The 23205-nt window shown below is 38.8% G+C and overlaps 1 protein-coding gene across 1 annotated transcript in view; it reads right to left on the reverse strand.

The window, feature by feature from the left end:
• The window catches only part of CNTNAP4 (contactin associated protein family member 4), a 636367-nt gene extending 623772 nt beyond the window's left edge, over window positions 1-12595 (reverse strand). Inside the window, exon 1 of the mRNA XM_073670996.1 lies at window positions 12007-12595. Within this exon, the coding sequence (XP_073527097.1) occupies window positions 12007-12091 (85 nt within the window). The 5' untranslated portion in view covers window positions 12092-12595. The remainder of the gene's footprint in view (window positions 1-12006) is intronic.
• Between the last annotated feature and the right edge of the window lie 10610 nt (window positions 12596-23205).

Raw genomic sequence — 23205 nt, forward strand, 5'->3', positions numbered from 1 at the left:
CAGCCAGTATGAAAGCAAAGAGCAGTACAGCAGAGTTGACACTGTGAGAGCACAACTGCAAAAGTATTTGTAAAGAGACAAGGTTCAACTCTGTTGAGTTAGCTCTGTTGTAGTGTGTTAGTTCTCATCTCACTGCAGATCTTGCAGATCCCACACTAGTAACACCCCTTCTCATTTAAAATAAGCTCTGGAGGCAAATTCTCAGGGAGATCTTTGTCCGGCCCATAGATCTTAAAAAGGTCATTTGCGTATAAGTTAAACATGGATTTCTCTGGAATAAGGCATCAGATCGTAGATATCAAGGTATCATTTTATTCAACTTTCTGTCACATACATGCCCATACACTGCAGATGGTTGAGGAGGGTTGATCCTACTGACAGATTGCCTTTAAAGATTGCCTGTTACCAGGTCAAATGTGTCCTTGCAGAGATTTGGACATTTTATTTAGAGTTAATTGTTATGGTCTTTAACAAGGGGGCACTACCCACAGGATTCTATGTGGCACATTGTTAGACTGCTTTGCATTATTGTCCTGAGAGCATGGCCCCCTTACTAAAGACCATAAAATCAGTACTGAATAAACAGATCCAGATCTCTGAAACCGTACGCTGGATGAAAAAAAAATGAAATACTCAAGGAACAGTGGTGATAAAGAGAGGCCGCTTATGACCTTGTGTCAGGTCTTCTTTAAATTAAACAATGGTAGCTTTGAAAGCTGATATTGGCGTTAAATCAATCTAAACTTGTGCTATAAAACTAATATGTTAATCCATCATAAGTATTCATCACTTAATTTAGAAACCCTTTCAACATTTTATGTATTTGACAAATCCACTAAAAATAAAATGTTGCATTTTCTTTATGATAAAAAAGCCCCAATCGCAAAGTCTTGTGTGGAATTGAATGTAGTAGAGGGCATACAGCATTTAGTAACAGTATTCTCCATCCTTGGACTTTTCTTTTTCATTATGTACAATAATATCATTAATTCAAAGAAATTATAATTAGTCATGTTTGACACTGATTAACAGAAATTGAAGCCAATGTCAAAGTGAAACCATCTCTACAAAGGGATAATAATTGATTACAATAATGAGACACAAAATAATTTAATATCTACATTTTAAATCCATTACATTCAGTGATTAGTAAAGGCACCTTTGGGAGCAATTAAAGTACTGAGACTTTGTGGATAAGTCTCTATAATCTTGGTCACTGCAGGACCTCAAAGGAATTGCCAAGGAAATAAACTACAGTAAGATCGGCTTTTTTCAGACACAGCACTGCTCATTCCCATGGACTGTGTCTGGTATTGCAGCTCGGACCCTATTCTCATGGAATTGTCAAATCATAGAACTATGTCTTTTCACTTGTCCATTAGAAACCAATAGTCGATATTTCTACATTTTGCAATACTTATTCCTTTATAGCAAATAAATGGCCAACAGGAACTCGAATAATAAGAGTTATAAGCATTTCAACCTTCTTGAAACAAATGCATCTATAAAATTACTTGAAGTAATTTGAATACACATTATATCCATTTATCTGATTATTTTAATTCTTAAAGGGGTTGTCCGGGCTTGAGACAGAGTTTGTAAATACTCTATGTTATGGCAGACTGCTGAATTGTGACAGCTATCCCTCGGTATTCCTGGTGCGGGCAGGCTGCCATGTGACCACATATATGCAATTTTATTCTTGCGGACACATCCCGACTAGTTTCATCTGTCTTCTATCAATTCTCTTCTATTCAGAGGAGCAGAACGTGTTTAGTCGGCATGTGACCGCAAGTGTGCAAGTCAAATACGTGCAGTCACATGACTGCTCACGATAGGGATACCAAGAAATCATGACAGCGTGCACACAGCATGCTGGCTTAGTTCAGCAGTCTAATCTCCCAAACCTGGAAAACCCCTTTAAATCTCCAGCATGTCTTGGGTGTCACATTACAGTTTAAGGGCTGAATGGTAAAACATTATATGTTTTATAATTGAATTATTGTGTATTGTATAGAGAATTATTTTAATTCCAGTACTAGATACAAAAATCGGCTGCTTTCCCAGAAACAGTATCATCTTTGCTCATGGGTTGTGTCTGGTACTGCAACTCAGCCGAGATGAACTGCAATATAAAACAAATGCAATTGAATCGTGTGACACCATTTCTGGGAAAACACCAGACTCTAACTCTTTTTACTAGTCTTTTAAAAAGATTATTTGTGTTAACCGGAGAATCATTTTCAAAAGCTTTGTTATTTACTGGTGTTACTTAATGAAAGATAAAAAAGTCCCTGGAAGGGAAAAAGGGGGTGTTGATACTTTTTATGAAACTCTATGGTTTACTGACAAAGGCAAACATTTCATCTGGGTGAAATAATAGGGATATTCTCATCTAATGCGTAAGATATGTCATTAATGTGTAGTAAATGGGGACCTACATCTACCTCAAGAATCAGGCTTCGGCTGTTGGAATTCTCAAAATAAAGGCACGTCCCATTTGTGGGACCCACATTTAATATACATTGATAGAGTATCCTATGTCGTTAATTTATAACCTGTATCATGAGTTATCACATTATTTTCCAATTTTCCCAAACGTATTAAAAAGAAATGTTGAAAACAAACAATTGAAAACAAGAACAGCACCTTGTTATGGACATAAAATTAATGAAAATTGTACTTTTAGTTTCCAAACTTTCTCTTGCTTTTGCTTTAAATTGTTCTTTATTCAAATATTCTAATGAGTGACTCTATGCACCCTTAGTGGGGTGACAAGGCAAGCAGTGGGGGGGACTGAGTAATTGCTCAAAGCCCTCACTTCCCCAGGGCCACACAGCGTTTACAACAGAAATTACATTGACAATAACAGTTCAGCAGTATCATTGTAATTTCTGACGTTGAGACTGCTTCAGGATCTGTGGTGACATCACGGGCATGTGACCAAGATGTCACCAAAGGTCCTGTACTATGCAGGACTCTAGAAGAACTGAAGAAGAGGAGACTAGTAAGTCCTCTATAGTGGGTGTATCAGTCAGTCAAGCATTGTGTGTGTCGTGCATTGTGTGTGAGTAACATACAATGTTTGTGTCACATATGGTGTACAAATCCACATTTGTAAACACCAGCAGCGCAGATGAGAGTTTATAAGTGTATGTACAGTTAGGTCCATATATATTTGGACAGAGACAACATTTTTCTAATTTTGGTTCTAGACATTACCACAATGAATTTTAAACAAAACAATTCAGATGTAGTTGAAGTTCAGACTTTCAGCTTTCATTTGAGGGTATCCACATTAAAATAGGATGAAGGGTTTAGGAGTTTCAGCTCCTTAACATGTGCCACCCTGTTTTTAAAGGGACCAAAAGTAATTGGACAATTGACTCCAAGGCTATTTCATGGATAGATGTGGGCAATCCCTTCGTTATGTCATTCTCAATTAAGCAGATAAAAGGCCTGGAGTTGATTTGAGGTGTGGTGCTTGCATTTGGAAGGTTTTGCTGTGAAGTAAACATGCGGTCAAAGGAGCTCTCCATGCAGGTGAAACAAGCCATCCTTAAGCTGCAAAAACAGAAAAAACCCATCCGAGAAATTGCTACAATATTAGGAGTGGCAAAATCTACAGTTTGGAACATCCTGAGAAAGAAAGAAAGCACTGGTGAACTCATCAATGCAAAAAGACCTGGGCGCCCACGGAAGACAACAGTGGTGGATGATCGCAGAATAATCTCCATGGTGAAGAGAAACCCCTTCACAACAGCCAACCAAGTGAACAACACTCTCCAGGAGGTAGGCATATCAATATCCAAATCTACCATAAAGAGAAGACTGCATTAAAGTAAATACAGAGGGTTCACTGCACGGTGCAAGCCACTCATAAGCATCAAGAATAAAAAGGCTAGACTGGACTTTGCTAAAAATCATCTAAAAAAGCCAGCACAGTTCTGGAAGAACATACTTTGGTCCGATGAAACCAAGATCAACCTCTACCAGAATGATGGAAAGAGAAAAGTATGGCGAAGGCGTGGTACAGCTCATGATCCAAAGCATACCACATCATCTGTAAAACACGGCGGAGGCAGTGTGATGGCTTGGGCATGCATGGCTGCCAGTGGCACCGGGTCACTAGTGTTTATTGATGATGTGACACAGGACAGAAGCAGCCGAATGAATTTTGATGTATTCAGAGCCATACTGTGTGCTCAGATCCAGCCAAATGCAGCCAAACTGATTGGTCGTCGTTTCATACTACAGATGGACAATGACCCAAAACATAAGGCCAAAGCCACCCAGGAGTTTATTAAAGCAAAGAAGTGGAATATTCTTGAATGGCCAAGTCAGTCACCTGATCTCAACTCAATTGAGCATGCATTTCACTTGTTAAAAACTAATCTTCAGACAGAAAGGCCCACAAACAAACAGCAACTGAAAACCACCGCAGTGAAGGCCTGGCAGAGCATCAAAAAGGAGAAAACACAGCGTCTGGTGATGTCCATGAGTTCAAGACTTCAGGCAGTCATTGCCAACAAAGGGTTTTCAACCAAGTACTAGAAATGAACATTTTATTTATAATTATTTAATCTGTCCAATTACTTTTGATCCCTTTAAAAACAGGGTGGCACATGTTAAGGAGCTGAAACTCCTAAACCCTTCATCCAATTTTAATGTGGATACCCTCAAATGGAAGCTGAAAGTCTGAACTTCAACTGCATCTAAATTGTTTTGTTTAAAATTGATTGTGGTAATGTCTAGAACCAAAATTAGAAAAATGTTGTCTCTGTCCAAATATATATGGACCAAACTGTATATTGAAAATCACCCAACGAATGAGAAAATGATGCTGACTCATCGGGTGATTGCATTGTTTATTACGGAACATAAATCACTGTTCTCAGCAGCACATAGTTACATAGGTTGAAAAAAGAGTTAGGTCCATCAAGTTCAACCTTTCTCCACTAATTATCGCCCGGTGTAAATTGCATATGTGCTGCTGATAACATGATACTTTATGGGGACAGATTGATCTACTAGAGATCATTCTGTGCCCATCATTCTTCGTCAGCCTGTGTAAAAGGAGGCCAAACAACTTGAATATTGTCAATCACGCACATTTAATGGCCTGAACTCAGCCCATGTAAAAGGAACCTAAATGTTTGTGTGTGATGGTGCAATATGCTATCATTTGGGGTCCTGCTTTAAACTTTTGCCCAGTGCCTCACGTTCTCTAAAACCGGCCCTGCATGGTGGAGCAGTTCAGTACACCTTCCTTCCTACTTCTTTCCCCTCTATCTCCGCTCTTCTCTTCCTTGATTGACAGCTCTGGCTTTATAGGAGCCAGAAGAAGGCAGAGGATAAGAAGTAGGTGAGATGTTACATTGAACAGCTCGGCCACGCCCAAGGTGCACTAAGCACCTCATTAGCATTTTTGAACAATGATCGATTCCTGACAAACCTAGCAATCGATTAAGACAATAAAGGTATGATTATTGTTAGGTTTATGTCCCAACAAAAGGGGATGTGCTTGGTTTAAACAGACATTTTGTACTGACAGACCCCTTTAAAATGAATCCTCAAAAATGGGACCATCCCCAATAATGTTTAGATTTTATAAATTTTCTGCAATAATTTCATACAAACCATTAACACAGATACAAAGGGCTCATTTCATTAAGACTGGCATTTTGTATGCCATGCTTGGTAAAGTGTACCAGAGTACGATGAACCAAATTCATTAATAGGCACATGCACCTTTTAATGAATTTGGTGCATTTTTTAGCTGCCGAGCAGCACTGTGTGCTTTTAGCCTAGATTGAAGTGCATTTCTATCATAATTTGCAGCATTTTTGTGGCCTAAAATATGGTGAATTTGTTGGACTTGCCCATCAACATCCCCAAGGTGGTAAGTTCCATACCCCTTTAAAAAAGTTATTACAGCAGGCTGGGAGTGATATAAAGACACTAAAAATCAGTTTTTTTAAGTTACTACAAGTTGCGCAAAAAAAATTGTGACATTTCAATCTGTTTTACCAGAATTTGGGTGATAAACGTTTGATGAATTGGGGCCAAGATGTGACAATAGTCTTACTCTTTGCTATAAGGACAATTTCATGACATATAATCCAATCCTCTCCTTCTATAATACTTGCAATCCCCCAATGATACTTATTGAGTCATTCAGTTTATGAAAAGCATATACAGGGTTTTAAGGTAAGATTGAATCTTCCTTTTAGCCATTATTGGATTTATAGAGTAGTACATATATGAAATGAATTTATCCTCACTGGGATAACATGGCTGCAATTTCCAAACTTTGCTGTACTTTCAGCTACTGAAGGAGTTAAATTAAAGTTACAGCAAATAAAGGTTATTCATTATCTAATAAAAAGTTATAAAATATTATTCTTTTATCACAGATTTCAAGATCTCTGCTTGTAGTCATTTATTTGGTGCCGTCATTGTTTCTTCTACATAAGGCCAGTGAATTAGAGCACTTTTCAGCAGTGTGAACTGCATTGTGCTGTTACTCTCTTATTCCTCCTGTAAACGTTTGACTAAATTGACTACTTTTCCCTTATTTTCATTTGGACATGTCCCTACTCAGTTGGCCCCTGGCAACACTAATGGGGTAGTGTCCGAGTGTATAGAAACATGACTAAAGGCCCCCAATAAACACTAGATGTTGTCCAAGCCTGCCGATTTCAGCGAGATCAGCTGACCATCTGATATGTATGGGGGCTTCCCCGGCCTCCCCCAATAGATTATCGGACAGTTGAAAATTAAACAAGCAATCCTTTTTTTTTCCAACAAGATGAACCCTATCTGAGGGTATCTGACTTTTTCCTCTCTCCCCATTAACAAAATAAATGAACTGAGCTCTCATGTGTAAGGGCTGTTCGGAGTTGGGTATAGCCAGATTTATGGATAATGGAAATGATAATTCCTCTATTAAATCCATTGCTTTCCAAGATGAACAACAGACAAAAAGCAAAAAAGTAGAGTTGCCAGAAAACGTGCTACAGAATAGATATTTCATGTGGAATTGGTTATTGTGAGGGACATGTCAAGAGAGATGTTTTGTCATTTCAGATGACATATCACTTAATACTTTTTATTGTCCATATGACTTGAAGTATAATATATCCTATGAAATCACTAAATAAGACCAAATATAGCTCTGTCTTTGGGGTAGAAAAAGAGAATTTTTATGCTAATTTCAGACACCTCCTTTAAATATACTGTATAGTCTTCAGGTAGTTGGAAAAAGAAAGGCAGCAATAGGACAATAGAGCCACCTGTGGCAGTATCGATGTAGGTTCTGCCATAATCAGACTCAAGCTCAATGAAGACAATATAATTATTTCTCACCTCCATGGTTGTGAAATAGTGTCCGTGACTAATTCATACTTAGAGAGAAATTTCTACCCACTGTCCCTTATTGTCCATACAATTTTTAATTCGGGTGATCTAAACTTAACCTGTCTGCAGAACATATTTTAAAATTCTATCCCCTCACTTTGATAAAAAAAAAATACATCATACAAAGAAAAGCACAGCAGCAATTGCAGGTTTCAAGATCTAAGAAATTGTTTTCTTTAAGGCATTGGCATTGTGATAGGCACAAAGTCAATGTCAGATGGAGTCTCATCCTACTGAAATGGGTTTCATTTAAGAAAGTTCACGGTCAGCAGCAGAATCCTAATGTTATTTTTCCTACTTTGGCAAATTGTATCGACATCTGCGTTTTAAAGAAATGCTTAATTGATTCACAAAAGTTTTTCTACATCATTAGAAGACATTAAAGGCTTAGCGTAAATCCTTAAAAAAGCTACGAAATACTTGCCTGATAATAAATAAAAGTGTATATACATGAACAATCCCAATATCCCCAATATCCAGCAAACCCTCCTGGTATACTGTATGTTGATATTGATGTAAAAGGGCTGAATACACCATCTAATAAAATAGTTCTTTTAAATGCAGGGAGAATTAACAAAATTGGGGACTCTAGTAGATCTGACTCCTGTCCTATGGAGAACACAAGACAAACACTGGTCTATTAATTGACCAACCCAGTGGCCCTAAATGTGATGGGATCTTATAAAAGTTCCATTTTGTTTTTACAGTAAGCAGTTTAGTATTCAGCCCTTCGAATAGCTTGCCTGTCAGAATCTGGTTGATCTGGAAGGGTTAGATTGGTATATTTTGCCACCAAAAGGAGTTTATGTGTTAGCAAAAGTAATTTATGAAATATTCTAGCCTTTTCTAAAACCTTCATGAAATATACATTTTGGTCTGTGATGTCTTTCTCTTCTTCTAATTAATCCCATAGCTTCACTTTCCTACAAGTTTGAAGAGTTTTAAGCACCGAACCACGTTAATGACAAATACCTAGTTTGATGTTTTGAGCAATTCTCTTCATATAGTTGTGGAGCATTTTTAGACTGAGACAACACTGTACTTTATCTATTAGTACTTTATGACCGAGTTTCAGCCTGCCAGCCAGGATCTGACTTACTGACTGACTGATTTACTATTGCAGGAACTAAAACAGATAAAACAGGCTCTCAAAGTGGTAGCTGCTTTCCCAAACTTGTTTTTGCAATTACTTTATATCTGAATGTGTATACCTGGTCTTTTCCTTTTGGGAGGTCCCCTATATTATAAAAATGGGTCACCAATGCTAACAGATTTTTAATGCTAGATCTATAATTACTAATTTAAATACTCAGATGTATCTTTGCAAACTTAATCTACTAATTTAGAATACATTGGCTCAATGGTTAGCATTGCTGCTTTGCAACTCTGGGGTCCTGGGTTCAAATACCACAAAGAACAACATCTGCAAGGAGTTTGTATGTTCTCCCCATGTTTGCGTGGGTTTCCACCCACACTGCAAAGACATACTGATAGGGAATGTAGATTGTGAGCCCCAATGGGGACAGTTATGATAAGAGCTGTGGAATATGATGCCGCTGCACAAGCAAAACATAATAAATAATAATAAAATACATTGCAGACTATGGGTGATATACAGGTGCATCTCACTGAATTAGAATATCATCAAAAAGTTAATTTATTTCAATTCTTCAATACAAAAAGTGAAACTCATATATTGTATAGAGTCATTACAAACAGAGTGATCTATTTCAAGTGTTTCTTTCTGTTAATGTTGATGATTATGGCTTACAGCCAATGAAAACACAAAAGTCATTATCTCAGTAAATTAGAATACTTTGTAACACCAGCTTGAAAAATGTTTTTAAACTCTGAAATGTTGGCCTACTGAAATGTATGTTCAGTAAATGCACTCAATACTTGGTCGGGGCTCCTTTTGCATCAATTACTGCATCAATGTGGCGTGGCATGGAGGTGATCATCCTATGGCACTGCTGAGGTGTTATGGAAGCCCAGGTTGCTTTGATAGCAGCCTTCAGCTCGTCTGCATTATTGGGTCTGGTGTCTCATCTTCCTCTTGACAATACCCCATAGATTCTCTATGGGGTTAAGGTCAGACGAGTTTGCTGGCCAATCATGCACAGTGATACTGTTGTTTGTAAACCAGGTATTTGTACTTCTGGCAGTGTGGACAGGTGCCAAGTCCTGCTGGAGAATGAAATTTCCATCTCCAAAAAGCTTGTCGACAGAGGGAAGCATGGAGTGCTCTAAAATTTCCTGGTAGACGGCTGCGCTGACTTTGGTCTTGATAAAACACAGTGGACCTACACCAGCAGATGACATGGCTCCCCAAACCATCACTGATTGTGGAAACTTCACACTAGACCTCATGCAGCTTGGATTGTGTGCCTCTCCACTCTTCCTCCAGACTGTGGGACCTTGATTTCCAAATGAAAATTGGAACTCTGGGACATTGTGGAATGTGTCAATGACTGCCTTCTGGACATCTGTCAAGTCAGCAGTCTTCCCCATGATTGTGGAGCCTACTGAAACAGACTGAGGGACCTTTTTAAATGCTTAGGAAGCCTTTGTAGGTGTTTTTTGCTAATTATTCTAATTTACTGAGATAATGACTTTTGTGTTTTCATTGGCTATAAGCCATAATCATCAACATTAACAGAAATAAACACTTGAAATAGATCACTCTGTTTGTATTGACTCTACATAATATATGAGTTTCACTTTTTGTATTGAAAAACTGAAATAAATTAACTTTTTGATGATATTCTAATTTAGTGAGATGCACCTGTATCTCCATTGCAGTAGTAATGCAAGTTTAAAATAAGACTACAGAACAGTAAATACCCTACGCAGTATAATGCTACTTGTTCTATAATGCCAGTACTTTTTTTTTTTAAATAAAATCAGATTAATATAAGAATAAATCCATTTTCCAATGTTACATGGTGATTTCAGAAATTATTTATATATCATGCCTGGTATACTGTTAATGACTTTGAACACCATTTTCTCTGAATTTCTTATGTGCTTCTGTAGTAGGCACTTTGTAGCTTTTTAATATTTTATTCCCTGTGCTGCTGCTGCAGCTTGGGCTACTGGAATTGTTAGAGTGACCTCTAGCGCTTCAGCTGCTGTCTGCTACAACCACATTATCCTACTGCTTTTCTGTACAATGGCTTCTCTCTATTCCATGTCACTTACTATGTCTGACTTTGATTGGCTGCCTGCAGTGGTAAATTCAAATACACAGAATTGTTAAAATCCCTATGCCATATCCCTGTATGTACTGAGCAATATTAACCTCTTACTCACTGTAGCTGAAATCCCGAAGTATGAATGAAAAAGAAATATTAGAAATAAGAGGAAAGACTGCACTAATGTCCCATTGTAAGGACTATTTGGTAGGTAAGAAACTGCATTTTACAGTCTTGTTTAAATGCTCCAGAATAGCTGACGTCTATCCTGCCATCCCAAAAGTCACGTCCTTCAAAAAAAAAAAAAAAAGTCCTTCTTTACTACTAGACTCCACTCCAATATTACTAAAATATTAGCAAAATGTGGCATTGACGGAAATCCATGAATGTCTCCATCACCATACTGTAATGAAAAGCAAATTTGGTCTGTCTCATGCATTGGAAATAAATAAAGCAAAATAATACGGGAAGGTGGCAAGCAATGCAAAAAAATGTAGCATTATAGGTGAAGCTTCCAGTATATATATAAAAAAATCACATTTTATTTACTCCACTGAAAAAGTGAATATACATACTTTGCAAAAGGTTGAAGTGAGCACCCTCTATAAAAACCAACGCGTTTCAAACGCTACAACGTTCTTAGTCCTGGTATGTATTTTTTCACTTTTTTTAATGGAGTAAAGAAAATTTGATGTTTATATATATATATATATATATATATATATATATATATATATAATGGAATATAATGGAAGCTGGATCCTTTACCTTTCTTGGACATGTCTACCTAAAATGTCATGCAACGGCATGCTTTCCGGGCATCCTGTCTGAATGGATTATTTTTGGAAAGGGTGAGCTGGATCATTTTGTTTATTTGAGCATTATATAGACCCTGGCTCCATCATGAGCAGCAGTAGGGCACTACAAGTACCATATATCCAGCGTATGTCTGTGCCATGTGAGGTCTCCTTTATCTAGGTCTCAGTGCATGTGTATGATATGCATCAGCTCTGGCTCAGGACATTGTATTGTATTCCCTTGATGGGGTTCATTATCAGACTAAAAGTAACACAGGATGCAATAAAGTGACACATTAAACATGAAATATCATCTGCCACATCCCATGGCTATTGGACTAAACAGTACACTAGACACATACTGTAGAGCTGTATTATAAAGGGGCATGTAAACTTTTACACTCAGTCCTGTGGTGCTGTCCTGGTGACTTGCAGTTAGATTCTCAGTACACAGCAGGATACTTCAGGAGACATCACTATGTCCTGACTTCACATTACTACAGGATCCAGCATTTCAGCACTTGGACAGAGCACAGAATCACAATGTGCCCCATTCCCTTACTACACATGGAAGTAGGAAACACTGGAATACTTACATTTACTGGCTGTCACCACAGTGATTGTATCAGTAGCCAGGAGCAGGATGATCAAGTTGCTAAAGATTGATGTGGCAAAATCCATCTTTAAATCCAGAGAGTACAGGAAAGTAGCAGCTTCTTGCAGGCAGGCTCCTCAGCACTTCACTACTTGCCCTTTGCCTCTTCTTCACTTGATGTCTAGCAGTGATTTCTAGCTGGATGAGAACTGAGACTAAAACCCCCCTGTATCTTCTCTCTTTCTGCTGCAGGTCCTGCCAGCTCCAGCACCAGCACTAGCACCAGAACCAGCACCAGCACCAGCAGCAGCAGCTTCCTCTGGCTGCAGAATCTCTCCAATTTCACACAATCACTCAGGGCTAAACTGTCAGACTGCTCCCCTGATCAGCCTGCTTACTGAAGCTTCACGTTCACAATGTGTCCTGCATACCCCTTGTGGTGACAGCTGGGAAATGTGACTCTGCGATGAAATGCAGACAATCAAATATCAAGCAGCTCTGCACATGTGCACAGGACAGAGCCTTCTGCAGATGTCTTCTGCTCCACTCTGCCCAGATCACTGAGCTGGCACACAACATGGGACTGTGGGAAAGGAGATGGTGGCATCATGAGGCTGGCACAGCAACTCCAAATAAGCTGGGGCACATTCATTAGGTTTAGGCAGAAAGAATAGATAGATTCATAGATAGATAATAGGATAGATAATTCATAGAATAGATAGATAATAGCTAGAATAGATGAATAGATAGATAATATGGAAAAGGTTCTATGTGAAACTAAAATGTTTCCTGCATGCATTTTGATATGAGAGAATAATCTAGAGTTTCACCTTTTTACTGTATCATTGTAGCACTGATGTTCTTTGGCTACTATTTTAAGGATTTGGTTGAAGGTCCAGGGATTTGTACCCTTTATCTGGTAGTTCTGCTTCTGTTTTCTTCTTAGATCTATAGATAGATAGATAGGTGCTGAATTTCTAAGTTAGGATTTTTTAGATGCCAAAGTTCGCTCTACTCTATCCATTTATCTATCTGTCTATCTATATATCTGTGTATCCGTCTATCTATCTATCTATCCATATATCTATCTATCTATTATCTGCCTATTATCTATCTATCTATCTATCTATCTATCCATCTGTGTATCCGTCTATCTATCTATCTATCTATCTATCTATCTATCCATAGATCTATCTGTCTATCTATTATCTGCCTATCTATCTATCTATCTATCTATCTATTATCTGACTATTATCTATCTATCTATCTATCTGTGTATCCGTCTATCTATCTAGTTATCTATCTGTCTATCTATCTATTATCTATCTATCTATACATATATCTATCTGTCTATCTATCTATCTATCTATCTATTATCTGCCTATAATATATCTATTTATCTATCTATGCTTGATAAAGGTTCTCAGTTGAACCAAAACGTCGCTGAGAACCATTGTGCTATTAAATCTCATTTTAAACTTTTTCCCTAAATGTTGTGCTGCCTTCATTTTTTTAATTATTTGGAGGATTGGTCTATGCCTGGAAGGTTTGGCACCAATATTACTGCATTGTTTGCCAGTGTTGCTTTTAATTCTCTTTTATCTACCTATCTATCTATTGTCTGTTTGACTACATCTATCTATCTATCTATCTATTTATCTATCTATCATCTATCAACCTATTATCTATCATTCCATCTATCTGTCTATCTATTCTATCTATCCATATATCTATCAATCATTATATCTATCGATCCATCTATCTATCTATCTATTATCTATCATTCTGTCTGTCATTCTATCTATCCATCTATCTATTATCTATCATTGTCTGTCATTCCATCTATCTATCTATTTATCTATCCATCTATCTATCTATTATCTATCATTCTGTCTGTCATTCTATCTATCTATTATCTATCTATCTATCTATCTATCTATTTCTTTATCAATCTGTCTCTATCTATCTATCAGCAATTTTATCTACCAACTGCACAAAATAGCAAACCATATATACACACAAAAGCACAAACACAAATATATATGAATAGGGATATGTATGTAGATATGTAATATATATGTACATGTATGTTTGTGATATATACATGTACATAGATGTAATATGACATTAATAAGAGATAAATATATACAACAACATCTGCTGAAATCAATATAATATCTGTTTCTGTGTGCTACTTAGCCTTATAGACTTCTTCCCCTGTCTATATATTATGAATTAACAATAAATATGTGAATGACATTGATATTTTTCCGCTCAAACATTAGCTGATTTATAACTGATGTAGTGACAATTTATCTATAAGATCGTCTGATGTTTAGTATTCTGAATGTTTTCAAAGTTCTTTCAACTGTAAATTGAAGGCTGCAATTTTCATCTATCTGCAAAATGTAATTATATGATAAAGTGCTGTAAAGTATTAATAAAAGACACTGAGAACACAGCTCCGGAAGCAGGAGAAGCAAGGTTGGTGTTTTTTTGGCTATAGATCTTTTTGAATAATTGTTAGCGTATGTATAAAGTAATGCAGTCAAGGTAATCTTATCTTTCCTGTACACAATTTGATTCCTATTTACAGTAAATAGGTGGGGACATTCTAAGTGATTCACCTAGCGGCAAAGTTCAGATTGCTCTTTGGAAAATATTTGCACTTTTAGATTGCCATCTTGTGGTAGAAAAGAGTAATGCAACCAGCATTTCGTGCGACTAGTTTAAATCATATCTTTCTACATTATTACTATTTATTTTCATTATTCGCATATTACAGAGAATATACATTCATTCCAAACATTTCTATCATTTAAATTACTTTAATTAAAACTACAGAATAGAGGTATCAATTGTTAACACTTTACATACCTCGATTCAGCAAACCTAAAAGGGTGTCTGTCAGCAAAGAATGACTGTTAAAGCCAAGTACAGGCAGCTGTCTATCAAAGAAGAGAGGAGGGTGGAGATAGAGAGAAACCAAATAGGTGTGAAGTATTTGGCCCCACTACGGGTGAACTAAGTATTTAATTGAGTCTCTTTAATGGGACCTAATGCAAAGCATTAGGTATCAAAGTAAAGTTTGCTGTATCGTAAATTAAGTCAATAAATAATGGAAAAGTCTTTAGATTCTTTATCAATAGCAAAAAAATATAATTTTTCCTTGCATGACACTAGTACATATGAACAACTTAAAGGACTTTTCCCATCTGATATCCCATTCCCATAAGTATTGATGGGAGTCTGTCAGACATAAGTTACACTTCAAATCAATAACATAGCCTTGTAGGAGATGGAGCAACACTATAAATTGTTTTCTTAGATTTCAAATGTGTTCCTCCTTTAAAGCTGGTTAGTGTATTCTTGGTGTGACTAAAATCTGGGCCTTTAGCTTTGGGTCAGTCAGCGCTTTCTTGGTTTGGTAATGACACCATCTTAGTGTGATCCTATGCTCTCGCATGAGACAGTTGTATCACAGATGTGGAGAAGATGGAGAACTTAATTTCTTCATCTTCTCCATTGTCTTTGTCCACAAAAGTTGGATTGCCACCCACAGCATGCTGCGTTTTTTTCCACAGACCAGTTCAGTGTGTAGAAAAGACACAGATATGCACTACTCCATAGTAGAACATTGAGTCAGCAAGTTTTTGCTATTTAATCTGGTAGCAGCATAACATAGGGCAGGAAAGCCTGATTCCATGGATGTATCACTTGCTGGGCTGTTTGGTGTGGATTTCATATAATCCCTGTTTTGTCTAATGTAGATGTAGGATAGCTAAGAGTTAAATTGTGTGTTACCCCGACCAAACCCGACTGGCAATTTCCTGTGTACATTGTGTAAATTGTGTTGTTTAATGGCCAGTGTGAACATGCGCCTACACGTTACATGCACACCAACTTATATTACAATTCATCTCTTTAGGTTTTTGTTTCCGGTTTTCTCACTGAAGACAAACAAGGATATGGCCTCCCTTTTCTTTGAGGTGGAGATTACGTTTATATAACTCCCCACTGCAGGGTGTCCATTAGCCAGGTCTCAGTCCTTCTCAGCCCTTATTCACACTTACGTCATTTGACATATGGTAAGGTTTTAATACTAGAGGTTAGGACCGTTCTGAATAGGGTCACCTTGATGTGGTGGGATCGCATTTATGTTTTTTTGAACAAAAAGATGTTAACTAAGTAACTCATTTGCACAGGGAAAGACTAGAAGCAACGGGATGAAACTAAATGGGAGGAGACACAGATTAGATATTAGAAAAAACTTTTTGACAGTTAGGGTGATTAATGAGTGGAACAGGCTGCCACGAGAGGTGGTGAGTTCCCCTTCAATGGACGTCTTCAAACAGAGGCTGGACAGACATCTGTCTGAGATGATTTAGTGAATCCTGCTTTGAGCAGGGGGTTGGACCAGATGACCCAGGCGGTCCCTTCCAACTCTACCATTCTATGATTCTATGATTCTAACCTATATTATATCCATGCACTATTGCTATTTGCTTTGCTTATTTTGTTTCTATCTTGGGTTTTGTCTGATAGTGGCCAGTGTGAACATGCGCCTACATGCTGCAGGCATACCAACTTATATTCCAGTTCATCTCTTTCAGCTTTACTGTGCAATGTGAACAATCTGCCAATCAGTGGTGGGGGTGGGGTGACACAGATTAGCCTGGGTGTGAGCTGTAGAAAGAAAATGTTAATCTCCTGCTGATAAAATGCTGATTGCATTGAATCTATAACACATAGTCTAATAAGTGACTCAATCATGGAATCAGTGTTTCTGCCCTACATTATGCTGCTCTCAGATTAAATAGCAAGAACCTGGTGACAGATTCCCTTTAAATGGTAGATTTGTTTTCAGTGACATGACTAATATAAAAGAAGCTGCTGTGGGCTCACCTTCTCAGAGTGTCATCATTATACTCAGATAGCAATGACCCTAGGTTACAATATTTTGTAAGCACTAGCATTATGAGAGGATAGAGATTAAATGGGGGAAACACATGCCATATCTCACTGTCAGCACTGGTGGATCCTGTGTTGGTAGCATGTGAGGTTGCCACTCTTTTTAAATCACCTTGATTGGGACAAATAAATGGACCATTTATGGAAAAATTGCTACATTGCTAGTTGGCACTTTTGTGGATGATATGGCCTCTTTTGCTACAAAAACATTTTCCCAAGAGCTAAGTACATTTTAATGAATAGATCTTGGAATAATAAGAACTTCCACAATTAGATGTGTTAAAAAATGTCCCTGTGCTGAGATAATCTTATAAATGTGCCCCTGCTGTGTACTGTGTAATGGCTGTGTCTGACCGTACCGGAACATGGTCTGATCATACCACAGCTCCTGGGCAGGGGGGAGAGAAAAGGAGTATACAGATATTGCAGCACTGAACAAGAGCTGATTCTTTTTGTCATGCAAAACATTTCCCTGCCTCTTTTATGCAATGTTTTACCTCAAAGAAAGAATCAGCTGTGATCCCATGCTGTCCTGTCTGTATACTCCCTTGTTTGCTTCCTCCCCTGCCCAGGAGATGTGGTATGATCAGACCATGTTCCTGCAGGGTCAGACACAACCATTACATAGTACACAGCAGGGGTACATTTATAAGATTATCTCAGCAATGGAACATTTATGTTGATTAAAATTCACTTTGTTTGTGGGAAAACCCCTATAACTATTGTGGTTGTCACTATTATTGTGTCTTTTATGACACTGTTCTTGACACTGTTTTATGACACTGTTCTTTATGACACTGATCTTGATAAGAGAGGCATTGCTCAAATCTGTGTTTTAACCCCTACCGCATACTGTATTCAGATTACATAGCAAAAACCTGCTGACAGATTCCCTTTAAACATCCTAAAGTGACATTTACCTAATACTATTTCGCTTCCTCACCCTATCCTGGCATTCTTGTAAATTAGTTCAAGACTCCACTGCCTGTATGCTAGGCCAACCAAAAAAGAGTTCTTAAGTGGGAGGTATGGTTTTATAACATCAAGGTATTTTATCAAAATATCAATTCATGGGGCATAATCAAAGATGTAAAAATCGCGGTTGCAGAGGGTGTGACTGCGACTGGGCCCATGGAGTCAGGGAGCCTGCCGATACCAGCCCTCAGATGCACATTTAGCTGAAATTTATTGCGGTGCTGAGTTCCACCAGCTCCCTGTGTTGCAATACCTATAGTGGTCGCAGGACGTCAGCATGCCATTTGTCGGTGGCTCATGACATCCCCTGTGCCGGCTTTTGTTACAGGAAGGGGCCAAGAACGAAGGACATTATTAAAGGATGGGGCCTAGGACGTATGACATTATTACAATATGGGCCCAGAATGAGGGACATTATTATAGGACATTAGTTCAGGATGTGGAACATTACTACATTATAGGGGCCAGGAAGAGGACATTATTACAGGAGCCGATAGATCTGACAAGCATGCTGGTGGGGACCTCGGTCCAAATATTGCTGAGGGGGCCATAGGATTCTCATTATGTCACTAGACAAAACGCAGATTGATGTAAAGACAACCAAGAGAAAAATCAACTGTTTTTCAGCTCACTGTACAGGGCAAGACAATTTTTGGAGACTGATGCCCTGTTACTGAATTGGTCTCACAAATTTGTTACATTTTTCTATCACTGTCACTCCATCAGGCAACCTTCTCCAGGATTAAGGAAGTAAAGCCAAAAATTATATTGAAATTTGTTTTTCACCCCAGAATTTTTTTGTTTCATATTACAACTCATTCAGAAAGACCAAAAAAAAAATATTTACCGCAAATGAATTTGTGCAAATCTCAACATGACAGAGAAAGTTAATAGAATATTAAATATGACATGTATAGTCCATTTACCCAGTGAAATCTGGAGATGGAAACTGACTCTGTCGACTGCACTTCACTGGTAATGCTGATCTCTGACTGACTAGCAATGTACAAGGTATGATGATCTGCTCGATGTCACAGTTGCAGGGAATTATGGGGAAGCATTTGTGGGCAAGAACATGACAATAACCCTCTGAATGATACTTTGGCAGTGTAAGAAATAGTATTGGAGAATTTCTGTTTTCTTTTTTTGCAAATTGATTCATAAAGTGTTTGAAATTGTTTGAAACTGAGAATTTCAGGAAATTTGACTTAATCTTGATCCTCTGCTGATTAATCCACTCATCTCTAGTGATCACCTGAGCTAAGAAATTTTCAGAGCTTCAAGCTCCTCCTATATGGATCCATAATTTCAGAGTAATTTGCAAACACATTTATGTTTCCCTGATGAGGCGGATCCGTGAACATACTACAGTGACTTGCAAAAGTATTCATCCCTTTGTCATTTTTTGTGTTTTGCTACCTCACAACCAGGAATTTCACTGTTTTTTTGGAGGGTTTGCATCAATTCATGTAAAGAACATGCCTACAACTGTGAACATTTGGTTTTCTTTTGTTTGAGCAGCAAACAACAAATAGGACAAAATAGCTGAAAACTTCAGTGTTCATAACTATTCACCCCCTTAATATCCTTACTTTGTAGAGCCTTCTTTTGTGGCAATTACAGCTGCAAGTCGTTTTGGATAGGTCTATGAGCTTTCCATTTCTTGCCACTGGGATTTTTGCCCATTCCTCAAGGGAAAACTGCTCCAGCTCCTTCAATTAGATGGTTTCTTCTGGTGAACAGCAATCTTCCAGTCTGACCACAGATTCTAAATTGGATGAAGGTCTGGGCTTTGACTAGGCCACTCCAAAACATTTACAAGTTTCCTCTTAAACAACTCGAGTGTTGCTTTAGTACGGGGATGTCAAACTCAAAACACACAGATGGCCAAAATGAAAAACTTGGACAAAGCGGTGGGCTAACCAGTATACAGCATAATGGGTCCCACACAGTACTCCGAACAAAATAATCGGCCCCACATAGTCCTCCAAACAGTATAATGGCCCCACATAGCTTTCCATGCAGTATAATGGGACCCACATAGTCCTCCATACAGTTTAATGGCCCCATATAGGGGTGGTGGTTCTAGTGTCCCGGGCCAAATATAATCACCCTGTAGCCCCATATAGGGGTGGTGGTTCTGGTGTCCCGGGCCAAATATAATCACCCTGTGGGCCAGATTTGGCCCACGGGCCAGAGTTTGACACGTGTACTTTAGCAGTATGCTTTGGGTCATTGTCTTCTTGGAAGGTGAACCTTCGTCCGAGTCTGAAATCACTGACAGACTGAATCAGTTCTTGCTCAAGAATATCCCTGTATTTCGCACCATCAATTTCCCCCACCAGCAGTATAGCTGATCTAGTCTTTTCACATAATTCAATATAGAGTATTCAACAGAATAGCAGAGCTGAGTTTGTCAGAAAGTGATAGAGGATGCAGTCCATGGTAGTGGTATGGACACTTACTACATGAACTTTCAGTGGGCATTTTGCTGGAAGAATCAGCCTGTAAAGCCTAATAGTGTGACAATATAGGATCTGTTAAGTTCTGCTACCAGAGCTAAGGAAAGAGAGGAGATCTGTCCCTACGATAGAACTCAGCTGAATCCCTACGATGTAACAGGGAACCTGATCCTGCGATCAGACCTGCTAAAGTCCTAAGCTAGTCTGTACGGAGACCTATAGATGTGGGGAAGGAATCCCTACAAGTACTAAGGACTGGGAGGAAAATTGGACACCTCCTAACAGAAATAGTAGCAGACAGACGAACAAACAAAATATATAGAACATAGAGGTCCGTAGACCAAGCAAACTAACAGAGTTAGATACAGAGCACAGGCTAGCTAGAAAGTAGTTATACAATGAAGTCCAGCAAAGCCAGAAGGGCGGAGCAGGATTAAATAGGCCAACAAGGTCATGTGACCAGCAAAGGAAAAAACCTAAGAGCAAGGTTCTAACAGTACCCCCCCTTCTAAGAGGATCCTCCGGATCCCCTAGGACCAGGCTTATCAGGAAATCTCCTGTGAAACGCTCTGATAAGTCTGGACGCGGAAACATCATCAGACCTCACCCAAGAGTTATCCTCGGGTCCGAAACCTTTCCAGGCCACAAGATACTGCAAACTACCTCTATACCGTCTAGAGTTAAGGATGCGAGAAATTTCATATTCCCCGTCCTCCACCACCGGAGGAACAGAGGCAGAGGCGTCACCATCCGATACAACAGCTTTTTTTAACAGAGAGACATGAAATACCGGATTAATTCTCCAGGAGGTAGGAACCTCCAACCTAACAGCAGATTGGTTGACAACCTGAAGCACCTTAAAGGGCCCTACAAACTTGGGACCCAATTTCTTAGAAGGAATCCTCAACCGCAGATTCCTAGAGGACAACCAAACCATGTCACCAACAGCGAACAAAACCTCCTGTCGTTTCCTATCAAAGTAGTCTTTAGATTTTCTGTTGGCCTCCTACATGCGCAACAGATTGTATGCCCCCTTAAGGTCAATTTTAGAGAACCACTTGGCCCCCATTAACTGGTTAAACAGATCAGGAATCAATGGCAGTGGGTAAGGATTGCGTACAGTAATTTTGTTAATCTCACGAAAATCCAGACAAGGACGTAAACCGCCGTCCTTTTTTTTTACAAAAAAAAAATCCAACCGCCACAGGAGACTTAGAGGGCCTAATGTGACCGGTGGCCAAACTTGTCTGTATGTATTCCTCCAAAGCCTTCCTCTCAGGAATAGTAAGGTTAAATAAACGACTTTTAGGAAGAGTCGCTCCAGGGACAAATTCAATAGAACAATCATAGTCTCTATGGGGAGGCAAAACCTGCGATTCCTTCTCAGAAAAAACTCTCCAAAAATCCTGAATAGGAACAGGCAATTCTCCCCTATCCAAAGCTGCAATACGCCCGTTACAACACTTGTCATAACATTTATGGCTCCAGGATTTAATTTCACTGGTAGACCAATCCAGTACAGGATTGTGAAATTTTAACCAGGGCAATCCCAATATTACTGGAGAAGGCAAGTTATTCAAAACTACCAAATCCAATTTCTCATGGTGAACACCATTAATAGTGAGAGGAAATTCACAGACCTTGAGAGTAATATTCTTCAAAGGGGAACCATCCACAGAAACCACAGCAATGGGGGATGATAAAGGTTCGGGTTTTAAATTGAGTCTTTCCAAGAATCCCCCATCAATTACATTCAGAGTAGACCCACAATCAACAAACACCCAAAATTCCATTAATTTTTCCTGAGCAATCGTGGAAGCAGCTAAAAATACACCCTTGGAATTTAAACAGGCAATACGGGCATGACTGACCATTTTTTTTTCTTTCTTCATACGAAGCTCACAGCCTTTAATCAAATGACCAGATTTTCCGCAATAGAAACACAAGCCTTCAGAAAATCAACGGTCTTTTTCTTGAGAGCGAGGTGCCACCGATCCAATCTCCATCGGTTCACTACTGTTAGTACACACATTCTCATAACCAGAAACTGACATAGCAGAGGATTTGCTCTCATTAACCCTTGCACGCAGTCTCCTATCCACCCGTATAGCTAATTGCATAGCCTGTTGCAAATCTTCAGGTGTAGGATAAGCAATTAGCAGGTCTTTAACCCTTTCATTGAGCCCAGCAAGAAATAGACTTTTCAGAGCAGAATCGTTCCACCCTGTTTGAGTAGACCAACGACGGAAATGAGTACAATATTTTTCCACATTACCTGATCCCTGTTTTAAACGTCTCAACTCAGTCTCAGCTGATGCGACACGGTCAGGATCATCATATAAGAGTCCCAAAGCAGAAAAAAAACTATCCACTGATCTAAAGCATGTATCACTAGGTTGCAAATAAAAGGCCCACTCCTGAGGCTCTTTGCGCAAAAGTGACATTATGAACCCTATGCGCTGGGATTCATCCCCAGAGGACTTGGGTCTCAAACGAAAATACAATAAGCAAGCATTTTTAAATGAAAAAAATTCTCGGTGTTCACCAAAAAATAAATCCGGCAAACATACCTTAGGCTCCAAGAAATGTGCTCCAGGACAGTTACTCACGTGCTGACGGAGCTCGGCCACCTCCAGAGAGAGTCCCTGCAGGCGATGAGCCAAATCCTGAACCGACACCATGATGGAACAGAAAAATCTTTCCTTAGAGAATTTGCAGGCTGGACTTACTGTTATGTTCTGCTACCAGAGCTAAGGAAAGAGAGGAGATCTGTCCCTACGATAGAACTCAGC

This window comes from Phyllobates terribilis, unplaced genomic scaffold (assembly GCF_046119375.1).
Source record: "Phyllobates terribilis strain yellow unplaced genomic scaffold, ASM4611937v1 Scaffold_1__5_contigs__length_1240528914, whole genome shotgun sequence".
In the NCBI taxonomy this organism is placed as follows: Eukaryota; Metazoa; Chordata; class Amphibia; order Anura; family Dendrobatidae; genus Phyllobates; species Phyllobates terribilis.